Here is a 20,282-nt window from a genome sequence, read left to right as displayed (position 1 = left end):
CAATGCCAAATATCCTATAACTAACTCTATGTCTAACCATAGCCTTTCTGAGTCACATGCACTTGTCATAAATCAATTATCTACTGTATCTATTCCTAGTAATGTGCAGCATGCTTTGAAAGATCTAAAATAGAAGAAAGCAATGAATGAAGAATTGGAAGCCCTTCAAAAGAATGTAATATGGGAGGTAGTTTATATGCATGTTGGAATGAAGACTGTTGGATGTCGTTGGGTATTTACTGTGAAGCTTAATGCAGATGGAACTATTAATAGATATAAGGTGAGATTGGTTGCCAAGGGATACACAGCGTTATGGAATTGATTATGAGGAGACTTTCGCACCTGTGGCAAAAATCAATATGGTCCGAATTTTAATTTCGCTTGCAGCAAATAAAGATTGGCCCTTGCACCAGCTTGATGTGAAGAATGCATTCCTAAATGGGAATTTGGAGGAAAAAGTATACATGGATATGCCTCTAGGTGTGAAGAACCATCCCAAAGATGTTGGGAAGGTGTGTAAACTGAAGAAGGCTTTGTATGGCCTAAAACAGTCTCCAAGAGCTTGGTTTGGAAGACTTACACAATCAATGAGAGTTTTTAGGTACAAACAGAGTAATTCTGACCATACCTTGTTTATCAAACACAAGGATGGTAAGATTACAGCTCTAATTGTGTATGTTGATGACATGATCATTACCGGGGATGATCCGAAGGAAATAAATGAATTACAGAAGTATTTGTCGGAAGAATTTGAAATGAAAGATCTAGGACAACTGAAGTATTTTATGAGTATTGAAGTTGCAAGGTCTAAAAAGGGGATTTCACTCTCACAGAGGAAGTATGTCCTAGATTTGCTTGCTGAAATAGGAATGTTGGATTGCAAACCAATGGAGACACCCATTGAGCTGAATCATGGATTCGCAATTCATCCTGATCAAGTTCCTACTGATAAAAGAAGGTATCAGCGTCTTGTAGGAAGGTTAATTTATCTCTCTCATACTAGACCTGATATTGCTTATGTTGTGAGTGTGGTTAGTCAGTTTATGCATTGTCCTAGTAAAGAACATATGGATGCAGTCTCTCGTATCTTGAAGTATTTGAAGAAGGCACCTGACAATGGTTTACTGTTTGGAAAGTATGATGTATTGGACATTGTCGGATACACGATGATCAGATTAGGTCGGGTGATAAACCGATAGACGTTCTACATCAGGATATTTCACTTTTGTCGGTGGAAATCTTGTAACTTGGCGTAGTAAGAAGCAGAAAGTTATTGCCAGATCGAGTACAAAAGCTGAATTTCGGGGTATGGCACAAGGAGTATGTGAATTGTTATGGATCCGTACTGTTTTGATGGAATTGAGCTTCAAGCTTCAAAAGCCTATAGATTTACATTGTAATAATCAAGCCGCCATTCAAATTGCACATAACCCAGTTCAACATGATCAAACAAAGCATGTGGAGGTTGATCGTCATTTTATTAAAGAAAATCTTGACAGGAAGCTTATTCGTTTTCCGTTCATAACTTCAAAGAGAACAATTAGCTGATGTTCTTACCAAAGGTGTATCCCACAAGGTGTTTGACAGCTCAGTTGACAAGTTGGGCATGATTGACATCTATGCACCAACTTGAGGGGGAGTGTAGAAAGTTGTATGTTATCTTTCATGTATAGAGCGCGACCTGCGCTTAGATAAAGTAATGATGGAGCGCGACCTGCGCCTCAGGCATGACCGAGGTCCAGTAGCTAGAGCGCGACCTATGGCTCAGGCATGACCGAGGTCCAGTAGCTAGAGCACGACCTGCGCCCCGTGTTTCTCAAGCCACCGATTGTTTTGTTTTTTTGTTTTGTAACCTCTATATAAACACTTGTAACCCCTTCAGAATTCAATCAAGTAAATATACAACTAAATTGAATTGAATTCTCTAGTTCTACATTTCTGAAATGTTCTTTTGCTCGTTCATAAGTTTGGATAGCTTCTCAGTTAGATGGACGTCTTTTGAATGCTTCAGCGGAGTTCAAAGATTGGTTCAATCACACTCTTAGGGTACTCATCACAGCTACTCATATTGATGATACTTCATTGCTCCAGTTTGGTCTTTCTCTAGGGAATATATGGCTAAATCGTAATGCTGCTCGTTTCAACAATGTGATTACTCATAGAGTTCAAGTGAAGGTACGAATTGCAAATTTGATCAGAAGTCTTCATCTTCTTCCTTATATATTATTCTCATGTTTTGGATAAGAATCATAAAGTGAGTAAAGCTATCAAGTGGGAATTTCCAAGCCATGGGTGGATTAAAGCAGACACAGTCACACAGATGAGTTTCGAAATAGAATGAAATGAGATTTTTATTTTTGTTTTTTTAACAAAATAAAATGCAACGCACGTGCGTTGCACGTGTTACAAAACAAAATAATCTCTTATCTCCCTCTCGTGTCTCGTTATACTAAAATCTCGAAACTCCGTAGCAGACAAAAAACAAGAAGTAGAAAAAAGCCCGGAATATTCTCTTTCTCTTTAAAGCGGTATGTTAACATTTTTCCACTTTTCATTTTATTTATTCTAATATTAAATCATAGTTTTATTGAGTGTTGGGTTTACTTCCTTGGTATAGCAGGGGTTTAAGGAAAAAAAGAAATATGGTGCTACTATTGCTACAGTTGCAGCAGCATTTATGCTGTGCACCACTGACACGTGTTATGCTCCGTTCCTCATCACGCACCATTTGTTCTCTTCCTACACGTCCCACCAGCACCACAACCGCAGTATCTGTTCCAAGTAGTAGTAAAATGTTAACTCATGTAGACCCACACGTGCTCCTGGGCATGTCTGAACAAGACCTACAACAACTAGCTATTCACTTTGGTCAGCAAAGCTACCGAGGGAAACAGTTGCATCATCTTTTGTACAAGACTAAAGCTAAAGAGATTCAAGATTTTAGTCACTGTGAGTCCTGACCTCTTTCTTGTTTTATTTTAATGATATTGTTTTTGTTACTGATTTTAGATAATGTTGAACACAGTGCCACAAGCATTCAGAAATGACCTTCAGGAAGCTGGATATAAAGTCGGGAGATCGCCTATTCATCAAGTTGTTACTGCTGCTGATGGCACTATTAAGGTTTGGTTTTCTCACATTTTTATTATAGATTATGATTATAAGAAATGCTATGGTGGATTTATTATGTTTTGTATTAGACGAGACGCATGACATATGATGAATACATGGTTGTGTTACAACCCCTTCAAACTAGCTAGGATTAGCACATGGAAGTCATCAGGCTACTCGTTAATTCCTCCACTAACTTGTGAGTTGCGTTGCTAGAGAGTTGGAAATGTATGATCTTACTACTCAAAGCTTTCTTGAAGATTTTAGGCGGTATACATGGTACACTACAAGAACATATTGGTATATTCTATTGCTAATCTTACTGGATCGTTTATACTATAAAGATCTAGTGTGCATTAATCTGGGGGTGTGCTACTGTTTATGAATGTAGCTATTGAACTGAGTTTTTGATAACAGCTAGTATTTGATGGATATAGAAGTATACACTGACAGGCCTCTCCCACTTTTCCTCTCATTTCTGATCCTACAGGCACTTATAAAATTGGAGGATAATAGGCTCATTGAAACTGTTGGTATACCTGTCGAAGATAGTAAAGGTTCTTCCCGCCTCACTGCCTGTGTCTCATCTCAGGTATAATTTAATTTTGGGTGAAATTCAATTCAACAATGTCGTACAGGGCATACTTTGTGGGTCACGTTTCTTTTCTTACAAACCAGTTTCTGTGAAAATGCTTGTTTACTGTTTACACTAAATATTTCCGTCTTTCTTTTTGTTTTCTTCAAGGTTGGCTGTCCATTGCGTTGCTCATTCTGTGCTACTGGCAAGGGAGGATACTCGAGGAATCTAAAGCGGCATGAAATTATTGAGCAGGTCATCTTGTGGGTTTGCTTTGACGAATTTTCTTTTAGAAACCTTGTTTATTATCGATTACTCTATATCTGTTGTATATCTTGTTTTATTTATTCAGGTCTTAAGTGTGGAAGAGCTCTTTAAGCATAGGGTTTCAAATGTTGTCTTTATGGGAATGGGCGAGCCAATGTTGAATCTAAAATCTGTTTTAGAAGCGCACAGATGCTTAAATAAGGTAAACTGTCAACTCTGTCATACACTATCTTGAAGTATTTATGGTTCAGTCGATCGAGGTCTTTAGCCATGAAGTCATAAGACTTTTTTAATGAACATTGACCTCTGGAGAATTTTTTTCTATCAACAATTATGATGTATATATGATGCTCTAAATTGCAAATCTTATGCAATTTAAGAAAGAAGACAAAAAGAAGTAGCAAAATGGAGGGTGTGCCTTCTAAGTATCATTTGTTATTATCTTGTTTTTTTAATAGAGTTTGAACTTAGAACTGTATTCCCCAATCCCTTTTCAATAGGTTGGAATAGAAACAAAGACGTTGGCACCAACCTCCCAAGTCTTGGTTAGTAGGTCACTGGACACATTTAATATTGATTATGCCAATGAAATCCAATAATATTATTATTAAATGCTGGCATCCAACTCAAAATCAATTGGCAATGAGTGGAGAGACCTAGGATTTATTTATTTTAATGCGGGGCTTTAGATATCCATATGGGGTTATAAATCTCAACATGCCTCCTTACGTATGGGCATCCAACTCAAAACCAATTGGCAATGAGTGGAGAGGCCCATGGTTTATTTATTTGAATGTGGGAGCTTTAGGTACCCAATATGGGATTATAAATCTCAACATTCAACAATTTGGGTGGAAACATAGGTGGATGAGGTCGGAGTAGGAGTCAGCCCGAGCCTAATTTGTCGTTTATTAATACTCCATCTGGAGGCCTCCATCTCGATGCTAATAGACCTAACCCGAGCCCAACCATAGAGTTACAAATTCACTAACTCAAGTTTTGTTCGGGTTGGTTGGTCGAGTTGAAATAAAATGAGTTGGGTTGTAGGAACTATGAGATACGAATCTATCAATTTGAAGGAATGAGGGTGGAATTCATAAAGGTAAACTTTAAGGTCTTTATACATTTTTTTTTTTTTTTTTTTTTGCTCGGTAAAAGTGATATTCCATTAAAAAAAGAAAATTAGGCTGAGAAGGCCTACATTACAAGAGAACAACCGAAAAATAAATATTTACAAGCGATGAAACAAACCATAAGAAAAAAAACAAAAAACCCCTGACATGCACCATCACCCCATGTTTAAAAACATAAGACGATCTCATCTAGCAACAAAATCCTCAAAGAAGCATCCTCTAAACTCTTTGAAGACTTTAGACCACCGACATACCAAAGCTTTTATTGAGAGAATTGTCTTCTTACGCGAAATAGAGATGTTATCAAAGTGACAACAATTTCGCTCTAGCCAAATGCCCCACATGATCGCAAAAGGTAATAAGCTCCACGTGCGATTTCCAAAAGAAGAGAAAGGGCCATGACTCCAACCTTTAAGCAAATCCAATACCCGGCCCGGGCATACCCAAGTCATTCCAGACTCTAAAAGAAAAGCATACCATATTTTCCAAGAAAAAGGACACCAAAGAAGTACATGATTCACAGACTCACCATCTTTTCTACACAACTGACAATAATTGACCAATCACATTTTCCGACGCCTAAGATTATCAATGGTAAGGATGTGTTCCAAGGAAACACACCATGCAAAAAAAGCAATCTTGGAGTGGAATTTTGGACTTCAAATTATAGTCGTGGAATTCAAGAATGAGGCTAGGACTATTAGCATTAGACAACCAAGAAATGATAGAAAAATAAAAAGACTTAACCGAGAAGATACCTTTATTGCTGGGACACCACACTCTTTTATCACCATTTTGTGCATTCGGGATAGTCACATCAAGCCTTGCCATCAGTGAAGCTAGGTCTCCAATTTCCCAATCATTCAAAGCCCTACGCAGTCCCAGATTCCAAGATATGCCTCCCTCGGATCTAACCATACAATCCGAAATGGGTTTCCCTTTGACCCTGGATAGACCAAACAACAAAGGTAAAGCAGAAGCTAAAGCCCCACTACCTGTCCAATGATCCTCCCAAAAAAGAATCTCATCTCCTGTTGCAAAATTGTATCGAATACCTCTTAAGAACAAAGGGAGCACCTTAAGAATTGCCCTCCACACTCTACACCCATAAGGTATGGACACCGGACCACTCTCCCACCCAAAATGTCTCTCCCCAAATCGAGACACAACCACCTTCCTCCAAAGACTGTTTCTCTCTTCCCCAAAACGCCATAACCACTTACCCAAAAGCGTTTGGTTGAACACTACCATACTACGCAAACCCAAACCACCAGCGTTTTTGGCCAAACAAAGAATCTCCCACCTCACCAAATGATACCTATGTTGCTCTTCGGAATCATCCCATAAAAAATTCTTAATGGTGCTCTCAATCCTATTAGCAACTCTCTTGGGAATGACAAAAAGAGACATAAAGTATACTGGAAGAGAGGACAAAGTACTCTTAATCAAGACCAAACGACCCCCTTTTGAGAGATACCTACACCTCCACCCTGCCAGCTTATGTTGGAATCTCTCAATAACAGGATCCCAAATGTATTTAGAACGTACGTCGGCCCCAAGAGGAAGACCCAAATACGTACAAGGAAACGAATCCGCTTGACAATCTAACACCGACGCAAGACGGCTCAAAAAGGGAATATTCCCCACACCATACATCTTACTCTTGGCAAGATTCACACGAAGCCCAGAAACGCCTCAAAACAACAAAGAATGCCCCTCAACCACCTAACCTGACCCACCTCCGCTCTAAGAAAAATCAAAGTATCATCAGCAAATTGGAGGTGAGAAATGCGAACCCTGTCACTACCCACTCTAAAACCTTCTAAGATGTCCCTTAAGTTGGCTCTCGAGATCATTCTACCGAACACTTCCACCACCAAAATAAAGAGAGGGGAGAGTGGATCACCTTGCCTAATACCTCTCGAACTCTTAAAGAAACTTGCTGGAGATCCATTTACTAGAACTAAAAAAGATACCGACGATATACACTTCCACACCCATCTTCTCCATTTCCCCCCAAACCCCATCCTCCCTAAGACATAGTCGAGGAACTTCCAACTAACATGATCATAAGCTTTCGTTAAATCAATTTTACAAACAATACCCGGCTCACCACTCCTCTGCTTATCATCAATAGTCTCATTAGCTATGAGGATTCCATCGAGAATCTGTCTATCGCTAATGGAAGCCCCTTGCTCTTGAGAAATAATTCTAAACAAAATTTTTTTCATCCTCAAAGACAGAACCTTCGATAAAATCTTGTAAGCACTCCCGATCAAACTAATCGGTCTCAAGTCACTAATATCATCCGCGTCACTAACCTTAGGAATAAGAGCAATGAACGTGTTATTCAAATGATGAGCAAGGAAACCCGTATCAAAGAAGTCTTCCACCATGCTCATAAAATCTGCACGAACAATCTCCCAACAACTTTTGTAAAACTCAATCGGAAACCCATCTGGTCTTGGGGCTCTATCTCCCCCCAAACTAACAATAGCTGCCCACACCTCATCCTCCTCAATAGGACCCTCCAGAGATCTTTTCTCCTCATCGGAAATGCTATCCAAACACAAGTCATCCACCGTCGGTCTAAAGCAATCAGGTTCAGTATACAAATTGCTATAGTAATCCACAATACCTTCTCTGAGGTTATCCTCTCCTATAACTTCGCGCCCTAATTCTCAAATTCTCCAAAAAATTAACTCGGTTCCTAGCTTTGGCCATTTGGTGAAAAAATTTAGTACATTGTTCGTCCTCAATTGTCAACTTTACCTTTGTTTTTTGTTTCCAAAAAATTTCCTCTTCTTGCCGATACTTGAAAGTCGACTCTAAGCTTATCCCTCAAACTTCTTTCTTCATCGGAAAGAAAATCCACTTCCTCTTTCAAGTCTAACTCCCTAATATCCCTGAGAAGCTCTTCTTTCCACCTATCCATCCTCCCAAAAACCTCTCTATTCCACACCTTAATCTTTTCTTTAAGTGCCTTCAACTTTTTTGAAAAGATAACACCAGGTCTCCCTTCAAAAGAGAATGAGTTCCACCAATCCTTAATATTCTCCTCAAAATTAGGATCGTCAAACCACATGAGTTCCAACCTAAAAGGGGTAGGTCTACGCGACCCACTTTCATTATCAAGGACAATGGGATGATGATCAGATGCCGAACTAGGAACAACATTCTGAGACAAACGAGGCCAATCTTCTTCCCAATCAGCACTCACCAAAAAACGATCAAGTTTAGAGAGAGAGGGGTTATCTTGCCTATTAGACCACGTAAATTGACCTCCCTTAAGAGGTCAATTATACATTTAAACGTACAATATGTGGTTAGTCGGGTTGTTCATCATCCAACACTTGTTTTGTTTCAGACTTTCTTTTCTAGCATGTGTTCAACCCAAAGAAACGAAAGTGAAGTCCAAAACTGACACAAGTATCTCGAGCTACTTGATTTTTACAAAGTTCAGCTAGCACTTTGGTTTCTCAAACTAGGGTGTTGGATTATATTAACTTAACAGACTTTTTACATTCTAATTGTGTTCTTATTAGTGGGTCTCATTTCTGTTTTATCCACTAAAATTAAAAAAATAACACCTAAGCTGGCAATCAGCTGATTTCTTAACCAGCAAGTTTTCCCAAATAAAGGAAGCTTCTTGGCAGTAACCACTTTAGAGGTGCCAGCTAGTTTGAAGACAGTGTCCAGAAATAGGATACTTAGCGGCTAAGTAATACAGTAATGGACAAACTTTGCTTACGAAGAGTAAGAATACTTAAGAGTTAAGTATTCTAGGAGAGGATGATATACAGTAATGAAGGAGATAGAATAATTCTCAGCAAGAATACACTTTGTAATCTTGAGAATGTGTGAGAGAGAGAACTCACTAAGTCACTAGAACTTAGCAATACCAAGGTTCGGAAAAGCCATTGGTAACTTTGTAAAATTTATTTTGTTCTTTTATCAAGGGAATAAGCTCTCTGTTGTTGTTATTTCATTTTCTGTGTCATTAGTACTTTTTAGTAACTTCAGGATCTCACAAGTTCACGTTCAATGCCACTGCTTGCCTGCGAAAGTCTGTAGTGTACTCTTGAACACTTTGTCCTTTACCTTGGCGTAAGAATTGCCACCGCGCACGCAACCGCTCCTTATAACCAGTAGATAAAATTGGTTTCGCATGGCTGGAGCAAAGTGTTTCTAAGTACTCACATGAGGTTCGTGGTTTTGAGCCAAACCAGATGTGTGCGCTTCCCACCAAGTGAGCCCACCAAGCTTCAGTTGTGCAAAGCTTACTTTTTGAGCTTCGTTGTATGCCTTAGCACTGAAGTACACTTCTAAGGATTTCAGCCAGCCATCTAGTTTCTCACTTTCTCTGGACCTAGATCTCCATTATTAATTGGTATTTCAATTCGAGTTTCCAACTTAAATGGGGAATTATCCAGAATATCTGCTTGAACATGCATATTGGCTGATGAAACTTCAGGAGTGCTGGACTGCTTGTTGAAGTTGACAGGTTCAACCCTTTCATGATCTCCAACAGTGTCATCAGGTTCTGCCTCATCTCTTGCATGTTTTGTGCAAATTTTTCCACATAAAAAGTCTGTTAATCCTCTTGAGAACTTGACATAGTGGTTTTCCTTTGCCAATTTCAGGATTGAGTGGAACAATATCTTCGCCCTTAGACCTCATTAGTTGCATGAACCAAAATAGTTAACATGCAAGAGTCAAACCAAACGTGCTATGATACCAACTTGATCTAGTTTTTAGGCAGAAAATAAAGTATTAATGACACTGAAAAGGGAATAACAACAAAAGAGAGCTAATTCACTTGCTATTAACAACAAGCGAACTTTTACAATGTTACCAATTTGTTTTTCGGAACCTTGGTATTGCTAAGTTGTAGTGAGTTCTCTCTCTGTCACACTCTCATGATTACAAAGAGTAATCTTGCTGAGAATTTTTCTATCCCCTTCAATGCAGGGGAACAGATCTTATATAGTCCTCTCCTGGAGTACTTGTATTCTAACTCTTGGTAGGCAAAGTTTGTCCAGTACCCACTAAGTATCCTATTTCTAGACACTTTGTCTTCAAACTAGTTGGCACCTCTAAGGTGGATATTGCCAAGAAACTTCCTTTGTTTGGGAAAACTTGCTAGTTAAAAATTCCGCTAATTTCCAGTTTAGGTGTTATTTTTATCATTATTTTAGTTGATTAAACAGAAATGGGACCCACTAATCAGATCAAATTGTTTTGTGTACATTACACCTTGCAATAGCTGTTAAAGGTTGGATTATAGTAGCTCTTTGTAGTTTGTTAGGATAGATTTATAATTTTTCTTGCATGTTATTTCAGTGTCCAGACAGAGTTCCAAGTTTCTCACTTCCTTTTGGATTTTATGCACATTTCTCTGGAATCTGAGCTCGAATTCGAGCTTATTGGCGTAAGGAGCTTTTCTCTCAAGCTTGTGCAAAATGAGCCGAATTAAGTCGAGCTTAAGCTATTCTTAGCTTTGATGAGTCGAGCGTGAGTGCAAAAGAAAGCTCAAATTAGAGCTCAAGTTCGCAACTAAGCATATGCTAACAGCTCGGCTCACTCGAATATTTCCCTAGTAGATTCTTAACGATAAAGAAAATGGAAAGGCACCTAATTTTCACAATTGGTAGTAAAAATTTAGACCTAAAAAAATAACCCTTGAGTAAGTAACTTGGAAAGTTGGAAATAGCAAAGTAATCTAGTTTTGAAAATCCCTAAAAACATATTGATTGGGTCATAATTAATTATTATAAACCCTAAACAGCATCATCCTCTCCCTGACACTTTTTCCGGTGGCAACTGAAGTTTGGGAGATTTTTCTATCATCTTTAAATCCCTTTTGGAAATATGAGGACATTTGAGCGCCGGGAAGTAGTTGCACAGAAGATTTTCTTGATGCTATTGAGGCTGTATTTAAATGGACATCAACAAACCGTGCATTTGGGAGGATGAGATTTCAGGACTTCAGACTTAATTGTGTTTCCAATTTAATGTAAGGTTGTTTTGTACGCAATAGTGGGTTGGGTCGTCTTTGCTTCAGGGCTTGCTAAAGAGCAAAAGAGTGGGATAGCCAAGATTAATGGCCTAAGGATACCAATATATGTAGTTTTAAACCACGTAATACCCTCTAGCGTCTAGACACCCTGTTGGAAACAAATCTTAACTCTTTTACTTTTAACCATGCACAACTCATTGCTTGAGATCCTCAAAATGAAAGGATGAGCCTCTTCTCTGTAAAGCAGTTTCACCACTTACCTAGTGTAAGCATCCCATTACTTGGACCATATTAGAGCTGGTCAATTGGGCGTGAGCATGTCAAAGACTAGTCATGTGCATGTCTTGGATGGACGGAGCTGCCAGACTGCATGATTCCTCTCTATTATTCTTTAGAAGCACACGCAAAAATGCTTACAGACAACTTAGGAGGGTGTGCATGACTCTTGAGCTTCGGTTACAAACAGCAGAGTGTGGATGTTAAGGCATGGTTCATGAGCGAGTTGTGACTCGTGGGTGCGAACATGAGTACTTGTTGTGCTCGAGGGGTTTGACACCCTGAATAGTTCTTCTACCCTGTCGTACCCGTGTCAACACAATACAACACTGATACTGGTATATGAGCCTAGAATACCTAGGTGGCGCCTACAGTTATGCTCTCCACTAGCGCCTAGATTTGCTTGACTACATAGATCCAAGTGAAAGAGTTATCATTCCGCCATGAATGCTGATTGTGCCATTTATTTATTTGTGATTAACTGTACCTTTTGTAGATTGTTAATCAAGAAATTGTATTTGTGCTTCTCAAGATCTTTCCTTTTTATTTGAAGGATATTCAAATTGGGCAACGAATGATGACAATTTCCACTGTTGGGGTCCCAAACACAATCAAGAAGTTGGCATCACACAAACTCCAGTCTACTTTAGCCATCAGGTATGTTCTTTTTTCAATATGAATACTGATTCCATGTGTTCCGATGCAGTGCAGTAAATATGTGATGCACACACATCTCAGCGTTAGCCAAACCATTAGCATGCTTCGTAATATGTGTGGTTTACTTTTTTCTTACTTACTTTGAGTGCAAGTAAAGAGTCTTCTAGTTGGAATTTTATTCTTGCTAGACTTATAGGGAAGGAGCTTGTGTTAGTAGAAGACAGTTCTTGTAACGCCCACATTTTTATTTAGCTTTGGTTAATTTATTATCAGTGAGTGTTGTGCTTTAAAACCAAGTTTAACCCAAATAGGTAGGAAAAAGCCATAACGATGTTAGCATATGGACTTGGGGCTTTTTAGGACGCATTATAGGTCCACAATCACAAGAAAACGTGTTTAATTTTTAGGTTTTGCTTAATTTCGAAAATAAACTTCTTTTTCTTAATATCTCAAAAAAATAAAACCCTACCCACCAAAAAGAGAGGAAGAACAAGAAGAAGAACGAAAAGGAGAAGAAAAAATAATTTCATTGTCATTGTTTCGTAGAACTTCAATAACGGGTGAGTTATAACGTCTGTTTTTTTGTAGAAAAATGACTAGGAGATTCTTGTTGTTCATATTGATGTTTATCTAAAGGGGTATTTAGACTTTGGTCCTAACAATAGTGGGTGTATTAGGGTTTGGTCTAGAAAAGCTTGAATATTAGGGTTTAGTCCTAGTTCTGGTTGTTGATTGTTAGTCAACTGGGTTGACTGTGGTCAATCTGTTTGTATTTTTGAAATGGCAATAATACCCTTTTTCACAAAACCTAAAAAAGAAAACAAGTTGGTCTTTTTTTAGAAAGAGATGACTGAGAAGTTGAATTTCACATCCGCTGTTCTGCCATGGAAGATAAAGATTGGACTAGCTCTCCTTAGTAGCGTTACCGACTTCTCACGTCGCTCTGATGGTACCATTAACCGCCGTCTCCTCAGATTCTTCGATCCCACAGCCAAAGTTTCTGCTCAAATAAGTAGCAGCATTAAGGTCTCTGATATAAAGGTAGATCCAGATCGAAATTTGTGGTTTCGTCTTTATGTCCCTACTGAAGTTCCTGCTGACACAAAGCTTCCAATGGTTTTCTTCTTTCATGGTGGTGGCTTTTCTTTCCTATCTCCTGATTCAAAGGCTTACAACGCTGTCTGTTGTCGGTTTGCTAGGAAAACTCCTAGGTTACATTGACACGCCGTATCGGACACGGATACGAATTGTCGGACACAGCAAAATATCAAAATTCGAGGTAAATTACATGTAATATGTGTCCGACACGGACACGTGGATACATATCCGACACGGATTTTTTTCAAAATATGGCGTGTCCATGTAACCTAGGAAAACTCCTGCAATTTTCATCTCTGTGAACTACCATCTCACGCCTGAATATCGATTTCCAGCTGCATATGATGACGGCTTTGATACACTCAAGTTTATGGATTGGAAAATTTTTGAAGGTTTCCCAGAAAATGCTGATTTATCAAGGTGTTTCTTAGCTGGAGACAGTGCTGGTGGGAACTTGGCACATTTTGTCGCACGCAGGTTCGCAGAAGCTGGAGTAGGCGAGTTTAATGAGTTCAAAGTAATCGGATTGATAGCGATTCAACCCTTCTTTGGTGGAGAAGAGAGAACTGAGTCAGAGATTCGACTCAAAGGAGCTCCATTAGTTTCTGTTGAAAGAGCAGATTGGCATTGGAAGGTGTTTCTTCCGGAAGGAGCAAATGGGGATCACGAAGTAGTTAGAAGGAAATTCTAATGGTTGACAAGTAGGACTAAACTCTAATTTGTCAAATAACAGTCGGGACCAAGTCCTAGAAGATGACCTTATTTCTTGTATCAAAGTCTAACTTATATATTCAACGTGATGTTGCACGCGAGGGGTATTATTTGCCATTTCAAAAATACATGCAGATTGACCACAGTCAACTCAGTTGACTGACTGTCAACAGCCAAAACTAAGACTAAACCCTAATATTCAAGCTTTTCTTGACCAAACCCTAATAAACCAACTATTGTTAGGACCAAAGTCTTAAAAACCCTTATCTAAACCATGCATTATAGTTGTATAGATAGGATAATTGAAGCGTAAGTACGTGTCTTTAATCTTGTTTGATCATGAAAACTTGTCTTTTTAGTGGTAAAAGATGTTTGAATCATGTATACTGACTAATGTTAAATCAGTGAAAATAAAGTAGTGGAAGCCATTAATAAATTGCAAGGATTGATGAGAATAGTAAACTGGGCACCCACTGCACAGTCATTTGTTTCTATTTAGATGGAGGTCGATCCATTATTGGATAGACCTCAAATTTAGTCTGTAGTTTTATAACATTATCCACATATTAAAGTTACAGAGAAATCTAACGGTTAAGTTTCTTCCGACCCATCAATCTATTAACGGGTCAACCTTCATCTAAACAAATCTCTGCAACTGCGTAGTGCAGTTTTCTGGTTTAGTTTCTAGTACGACCAGTCTCGCTAAAGGAAAACTCCATAGAAACTTAACCTTTGGATTTTTCTGTAACTTTAATATGTCAGACTAACTAGTGTTATAAAACAACAGATAAAATTTGAGGTCTATCCGATAATGGGTCGACCTCTATCTAAACAAAAACAAAAGACTGTGCAGTGCAGTTTTCCAGGTGTACAGTTTACTGTTCTCATAAATCCTTGTAACTTACTACTTTATTTTCACTGATTTCAACATTAGTCAGTATACATGATTCAAACATCTTTTACCACTAAAAAGACAAGTTTTCATGATCAGACTAAATAAAAATGCGGGTGTTACAGTTCTCGAGTTATGAATATTGAGAAATCAAAATTTTGTGAGGCATTTAAAAAAGAAAAGGCCTTGGATGAGGCGAAAAAGTTTCCCCAAGGTTCATGTGGGTGTGGATTGTGACAAAACAATAGGTGAAGATAAATTTTCGACTTGTCAAGTAAGTGTTGTAGATACTACTTTTCCTAATAAAAAGCAAAGGCAAGGGAGCCAAAGCATTTGAGGAAATAACCGCCAAAAGCATATTACGAAAACATTTATATTGACATTTTCTCCCTTGTAGAAAAAATGGAATTATTGGAACTAAATCACTAATCCTCACAGTGGAGCCAAGATTTGCAGTGTATATAAAATAGAATAACGCATTTGTGTATCAAGTGAAAGAACACTTCTGGACACTCTAAATTGGATTTCTTTTGAACTTTTGTGTTTTGCTTATATTTAAAAAATGACAATAAAACAAAAGGGGCAGAGAAACAAAATAAATAACAATAAAATCACGATAAATCATGATAGTCACGATACGTCGTCCTTCTTTGCTCTCTCCACACACAGCAACCTTTGTCCTCTGTGTTGGAATTTTCTTGAAACTTGTGGACATGTTTTATATTATATTCTATATAATGTGTCCTTTACGCATCTCCATTCTACTTCTGTGAGAAATGCCGTGGTCGCGACTCCTTGTCATGTCCCATGTCCTTATCCATGCTTCTTAGATAACAGCCTTATAATCTCCAAACTCAGATGGAATTTTAATAGAACTAAACATCTTATTCTCCAACTGCACAGACATTATCTTTTCCTTTCAACATGTGCCACTTAACAAAATATTAGAGTTGATTAGTTGAATAGCAAGATCCCCTGCAATATGCAGGAGTCATCTTCTTTTACACTTGATGGGCTTAGATACAAATGAGTTCTACTTCCAATCAACTGATAGTGTATTATTATAAGTATTTTGTGACACCTTAATGTACATTACGAGTCTACTACTCTATGTTATGCGAAACGTAAACCAAGTATCCTCTTTTAATTAATTGAAATGTTTTCTTTTTCAGTAGTCAGAACTTTTATTCCCTTAATTCCCCTTATTCCCCAATGAATGCAGGAATCGAACCCGAGACCTTGTGCCCAACCTCCAAAGTCTTTACCAGTAGGCCAGTGGCCACCTTCTAGGTTGAAACCACTTCTATATTAATCCAATGATGTTTCGACAACTCATTACGCTCTACTCAACAACCAAAAGTTTCTTACTTGTTAATTTGTATAGGAGTGAGGGAATACCAATGGCAGACTGTCACCTCTTACTAGGAGTGGCATGTACCTGTCTCCTCAGGAAGTACTGTTATCTTGATATATAAGCCCAGAGGTGGATGCCTTATTTGTTATATTTATAAAGTAGAATTCTTCGATTTTGCACCTTTTTTTCAAGCTTTCTCAGTGAATTTGTTTTAATTTCATATCTTCTTTTATTTTTACTTTCTCTTTAAGCTAATGTCTTTTTCTTTTCTTTTCCCTGAGCAACAGCTTACATGCCCCAAACCAGAGACTCAGAGAAATGATTGTACCAAGTGCAAAATCCTACCCTTTGGATGCAATTATGAAGGATTGCAAGGACTACTTTCTTGAAACTGGTCGAAGGGTTTCATTTGAGTATACACTTTTAGGTACGTATCTCACTTGTTAGTTCTTCATTGCAAGTAAGTACTTATATTATTGGTTATCAATATTGTTAAATTTGTTGCTAAACTATTCTTATCATTTTCTAGCGTAATTTTTCTTTTTGTAACTTTGGCAGCTGGCGTTAATGATAAGGTAGAGCATGCTGCAGAACTTGCTGAACTACTCCATAGTTGGGGTAGTGGTTATCATGTGAACCTTATACCTTTCAATCCAATAGAAGGTTCAGAGTATCGGCGTCCCTACAAAAAAGCTGTGAGTTAACTTACTTGTCCTGAATGATCCTTTATTCTCCTAGCGATAAGTGATCATCAATATTTGAATTATTTTGTGTCATACTGCCATTCGCATCTCGTCTCCTATCAAGCCATCAAGGAGATCTACCAAGGTCGCAAACAGTAAAAATACATAATATTGTATGGTTCACTTCAGTGATTACTGCACAACATGAGGTGTAGGACTCAAGGTGTTGTGCATCTGTTGGTGATTTCAATGGAGAAAATAGGAGTAGTGGTAAAAGAATGGGTATGTGCTACAAATGTGACTTCAGTGGAACCTCCGAATGCGAGTCTTACTTTTCATTCCATCACAATATCCGCAGAGCTCTGTGACAGGATGTAGTCATATAGCTTGTTCTAAGCAGTACAAGTATATAATTTTGACACCTAAACTTGCATTTGGATTTTCTTATCCGACTGAAGTCGTGTTTAAATTGACCATCAGATAAGAATTCAACTATTGTCATACATTTTTGGCCATCGTTTATAATTGGATCATGATATGATATGATATGGTTTATGCTGAACACTTTTGACTATTTCATTTCCATGTTGAGTTTAGAACTGATCTACAACGTTTTTGTTACGGCGTACTAATACTAACCTTCAGGAGTAGTTTATTGACACCGCCTGATTGACTCTCATCTGCTTAATATAGGTTAAGGTTTTACTGATCTTATTTGTTACTGGGAATTAGTCATATTAGAAAAGAATTTATTTAAAGTACAAAAAGTTTGTCACAAGAAACATAAGGTCAATGGCATTTGAATGCTTAATGCATGATTATGTAGGATCTAACCAAGGATATGAAAATGTAGTTAATCACACTGATGTCTAAGTGAAATCAACTATGCCTGTCTCATCTTCAGGAAGGGCATGTGATTTTCTGTTTATGTTGTATAATGGACTTATGGGAATGTTGACAGGTTAAAGTCAACTAGCTTCGTATTTTTAATATTTTGATGAGTTCCCTTTATAAAGCACAGAGAGAGTTTACCATTGTAATCCCTCCAATCTTTGTGATGTGAGAATCAACACTAGCGAGAAAATCTATGATTGATTTGATTCTCTTCAGTAGTATATTTTGCTGACATTTAGTTTTCACGCCCCTCAGGTGCTTGCATTCGCAGCTGCCCTTGAAACTCGTAAAGTAACTGTCAGTGTCCGTCAGACACGTGGTCTTGATGCCGCTGCAGCTTGTGGGCAGCTGAGAAATGAATTCCAGAAGGACCCTCTGCTTGTTCCTTCTGACAATCCAGAACCTATATCAGTAGCCCCGATAGCTGTTTAAAAGTCACACTGACAAGGTTTCTCCAGTTTGATGATTTGTTCCGTCATTCTAGGTCTCGCCCTTCTCAGTTTTCACCAATCACCACTACAAGACGGTGGTGTGCAATTTGTTAAAGGGGCAGTCACCATGAATCATCACACTTCGAAAATTGCAGTGAGAAAAGAGGTGAAGATGTCTGAACTCTGAAATGCTGTTATCAACACAATGCTTGCTGAAGGCCTCCTTTTAAGATAATGCACCTACTACCGGCGTTGGCCGACTTACATAGTTCTTTACTTTGAACGACTGCTTCTGGTCAGTCAGGCTTATAGGGAAAGTTTTTGGGAAGCATCTCCTGATAGTATTCAGAAACTTCAAATGAATTAGTTGGTAAATACACTATCGATTCCAGGCTCTCGCATACAGTTTCTGTTGTACCAAACTAATGTTATGGCTTTGACATATCATCCAAATGTAGTGGGGCACATCTTAACTGCTTCTGTTGCAAATTCCTTTGGTCTAGTTTAGACTTTTAAACACAACTTATGAATGGGTGATCTGATTTAGTATAAAAAGTTGGGCAATATTTTTTTGTCCCTTTTCTAATGAACACCGCATGTAGTTAAAAATGTCACAGCAATCTTTATTTTCGGTCATGATTGATCCCATAGAAGAGATCATTCTTGTAATGTTTCAGCTCCTCTCTCATCATACCCAAAATTGCAGTGACGGAATGTTGGACATTGCATATGACAATCGTGTGTACACCTTAGACACGACCAGATGCTTTATTAGAGTATTGAAACTAATCTTTCTGTCTTACATCTCTGTTAATTGCAAAGCAAAGGTCTGAACGGTAATCTTATGATCTTAAGCTTTGGCTTTACGAGTGTGACATGGCATATGTCTTGCATGGCAGAATTCTGTTTTGGAGCTCCCATTCAGAGTGAGTATGAGTTCTCTAGTAACCGAGCAATTGTTTACGTTTAGAAAACTCGAAATTGGTTGTACGCAAGTAATCATTTTCAAACATAGATTGTACTACTATCTAATCGTCTGATCCCTCTTCTAGAATTGCATGTTGGTTTTCATCTCTTTTTCAGGATAAAAATGTAGCTTTTAGTGATTTCTGGTGTGGTATTTGAATAGTTGCCTTTCTCTTTTTAGATTTGTCTATCCAAATTTTCTTGGTGAAAAGATTTTGAGGACAGTTTTATATCTCTGAGTTGTTTGTCTGGTAAAACTTGGTTTGTAGTGGTTTATCACGAGTTTTTGGAATATGCAACTTGATTTTAGCGAGTGAAGAAAGGTGTTTTGCTTGGATCGGGTCTGTTTATCTGTAGAAGAAATTGAGGATTTGGCTGCATAAAGTTTCTCTTATTGTTGATAACTTGCATGCTTGTCGTCCAGTGTGTTTTGATTAGCATTCCTATCTCTTTAATCATGAGCTCCCAAAGGCAAAATTCCTAATTCTTCTAAGATAGCAACCCCAGTGCAACCTGACTTCTCATGTACTACAAAATCAAGATGCCTTTTTTTTTTCCTGCTCTGGAAATCCCTAATTCGAAGTGCTTAAATGAGGCACTGTTGGAGATATATAAGCTTGGTCTTTTTGCCCAAATGTTGGATGCAAGGATAATTAGAGAGGCATTTGTACTGCACTTGAAAGAGCTAGAGGCCTGTTTGACAAAGAAGTTAAATCTCATCTTTTCTGAAGATTTATTAATTGTTGATTCGAAAAAGAAGTGATCATCTCCATTGATAAATTGTTCCTGACAGCAAGAGAAGCTAAGGAAGCCATGAGTGTTTTGTGGTGGAATTGTCAAGGAATTGGTCGCCCTTCCCCAATCGATGAGCTGAAAAAGAAATTAATGCTGGGAAGTTCTTGCGTGTGTTTTGTTTTGGAGACTAATAAGTGCTCTCTTAATAAGTCAAATAAGCTCACAAGGAGTATAGGCCAGTTTGAGTTTTTCGTTGTTCCATGTAGGGGTTTATCTGGTGGTTTATGGCTTCTGTGGTCAAACAGTGTGGTGATTGACATTGTCAGTTGGGATCATTGGGTATATCCACTGTAAAGTATCTCTTTTGGATTATTGTGAAGATTTTTGGTTGACGTGTGTGTACGGAAATCCAAAACCTTATTTTCGCCATTTCGAATGGGAGTTCTTTCATAATTTCAGACCACCAGATGACCAGAAA

At 38.2% G+C, this 20,282-nt stretch overlaps 1 protein-coding gene across 2 annotated transcripts; it reads left to right on the top strand.

The window, feature by feature from the left end:
• The first annotated feature begins 1,887 nt into the window (after window positions 1-1,887).
• LOC147515666 (Radical SAM superfamily protein) lies at window positions 1,888-18,693 on the top strand. Of its 2 annotated transcripts, none has more exons than XM_086588529.1 (10): window positions 1,888-2,528; window positions 2,621-2,949; window positions 3,026-3,123; window positions 3,602-3,703; window positions 3,857-3,943; window positions 4,041-4,157; window positions 11,937-12,040; window positions 16,383-16,522; window positions 16,654-16,790; window positions 17,928-18,693. In XM_086588529.1, the coding sequence occupies exons 2-10, from the start codon at window positions 2,643-2,645 to the stop codon at window positions 18,102-18,104; spliced, it is 1,269 nt and encodes a 422-aa protein (XP_086444655.1). In that variant the 5' UTR covers window positions 1,888-2,528; window positions 2,621-2,642; the 3' UTR covers window positions 18,105-18,693. The 2 variants fall into 2 exon arrangements, with proteins under 2 accessions (XP_086444655.1, XP_086444656.1); XM_086588530.1 differs by having other exon boundaries at window positions 1,892-2,528; window positions 2,618-2,949.
• Window positions 18,694-20,282: the final 1,589 nt, after the last annotated feature.

Source organism: Coptis chinensis, chromosome 2 (assembly GCF_015680905.1).
Source record: "Coptis chinensis isolate HL-2020 chromosome 2, ASM1568090v1, whole genome shotgun sequence".
NCBI classification, from domain to species: domain Eukaryota; kingdom Viridiplantae; phylum Streptophyta; class Magnoliopsida; order Ranunculales; family Ranunculaceae; genus Coptis; species Coptis chinensis.
The sequence above is the reverse complement of the archived record's forward strand: the minus strand, read 5'-3'. Positions and strand labels throughout refer to the sequence as shown.

Coding starts and splice junctions, on each gene's coding strand:
- LOC147515666 (XM_086588529.1), top strand. CDS start 2,643: ATGGTGCTACTATTGCTACAGTTGCAGCAGCATTTATGCTGTGCACCA. Junction 3,124..3,601: donor CTGCTGATGGCACTATTAAG/GTTTGGTTTTCT, acceptor CTGATCCTACAG/GCACTTATAAAATTGGAGGA. Junction 12,041..16,382: donor CAGTCTACTTTAGCCATCAG/GTATGTTCTTTT, acceptor CCTGAGCAACAG/CTTACATGCCCCAAACCAGA.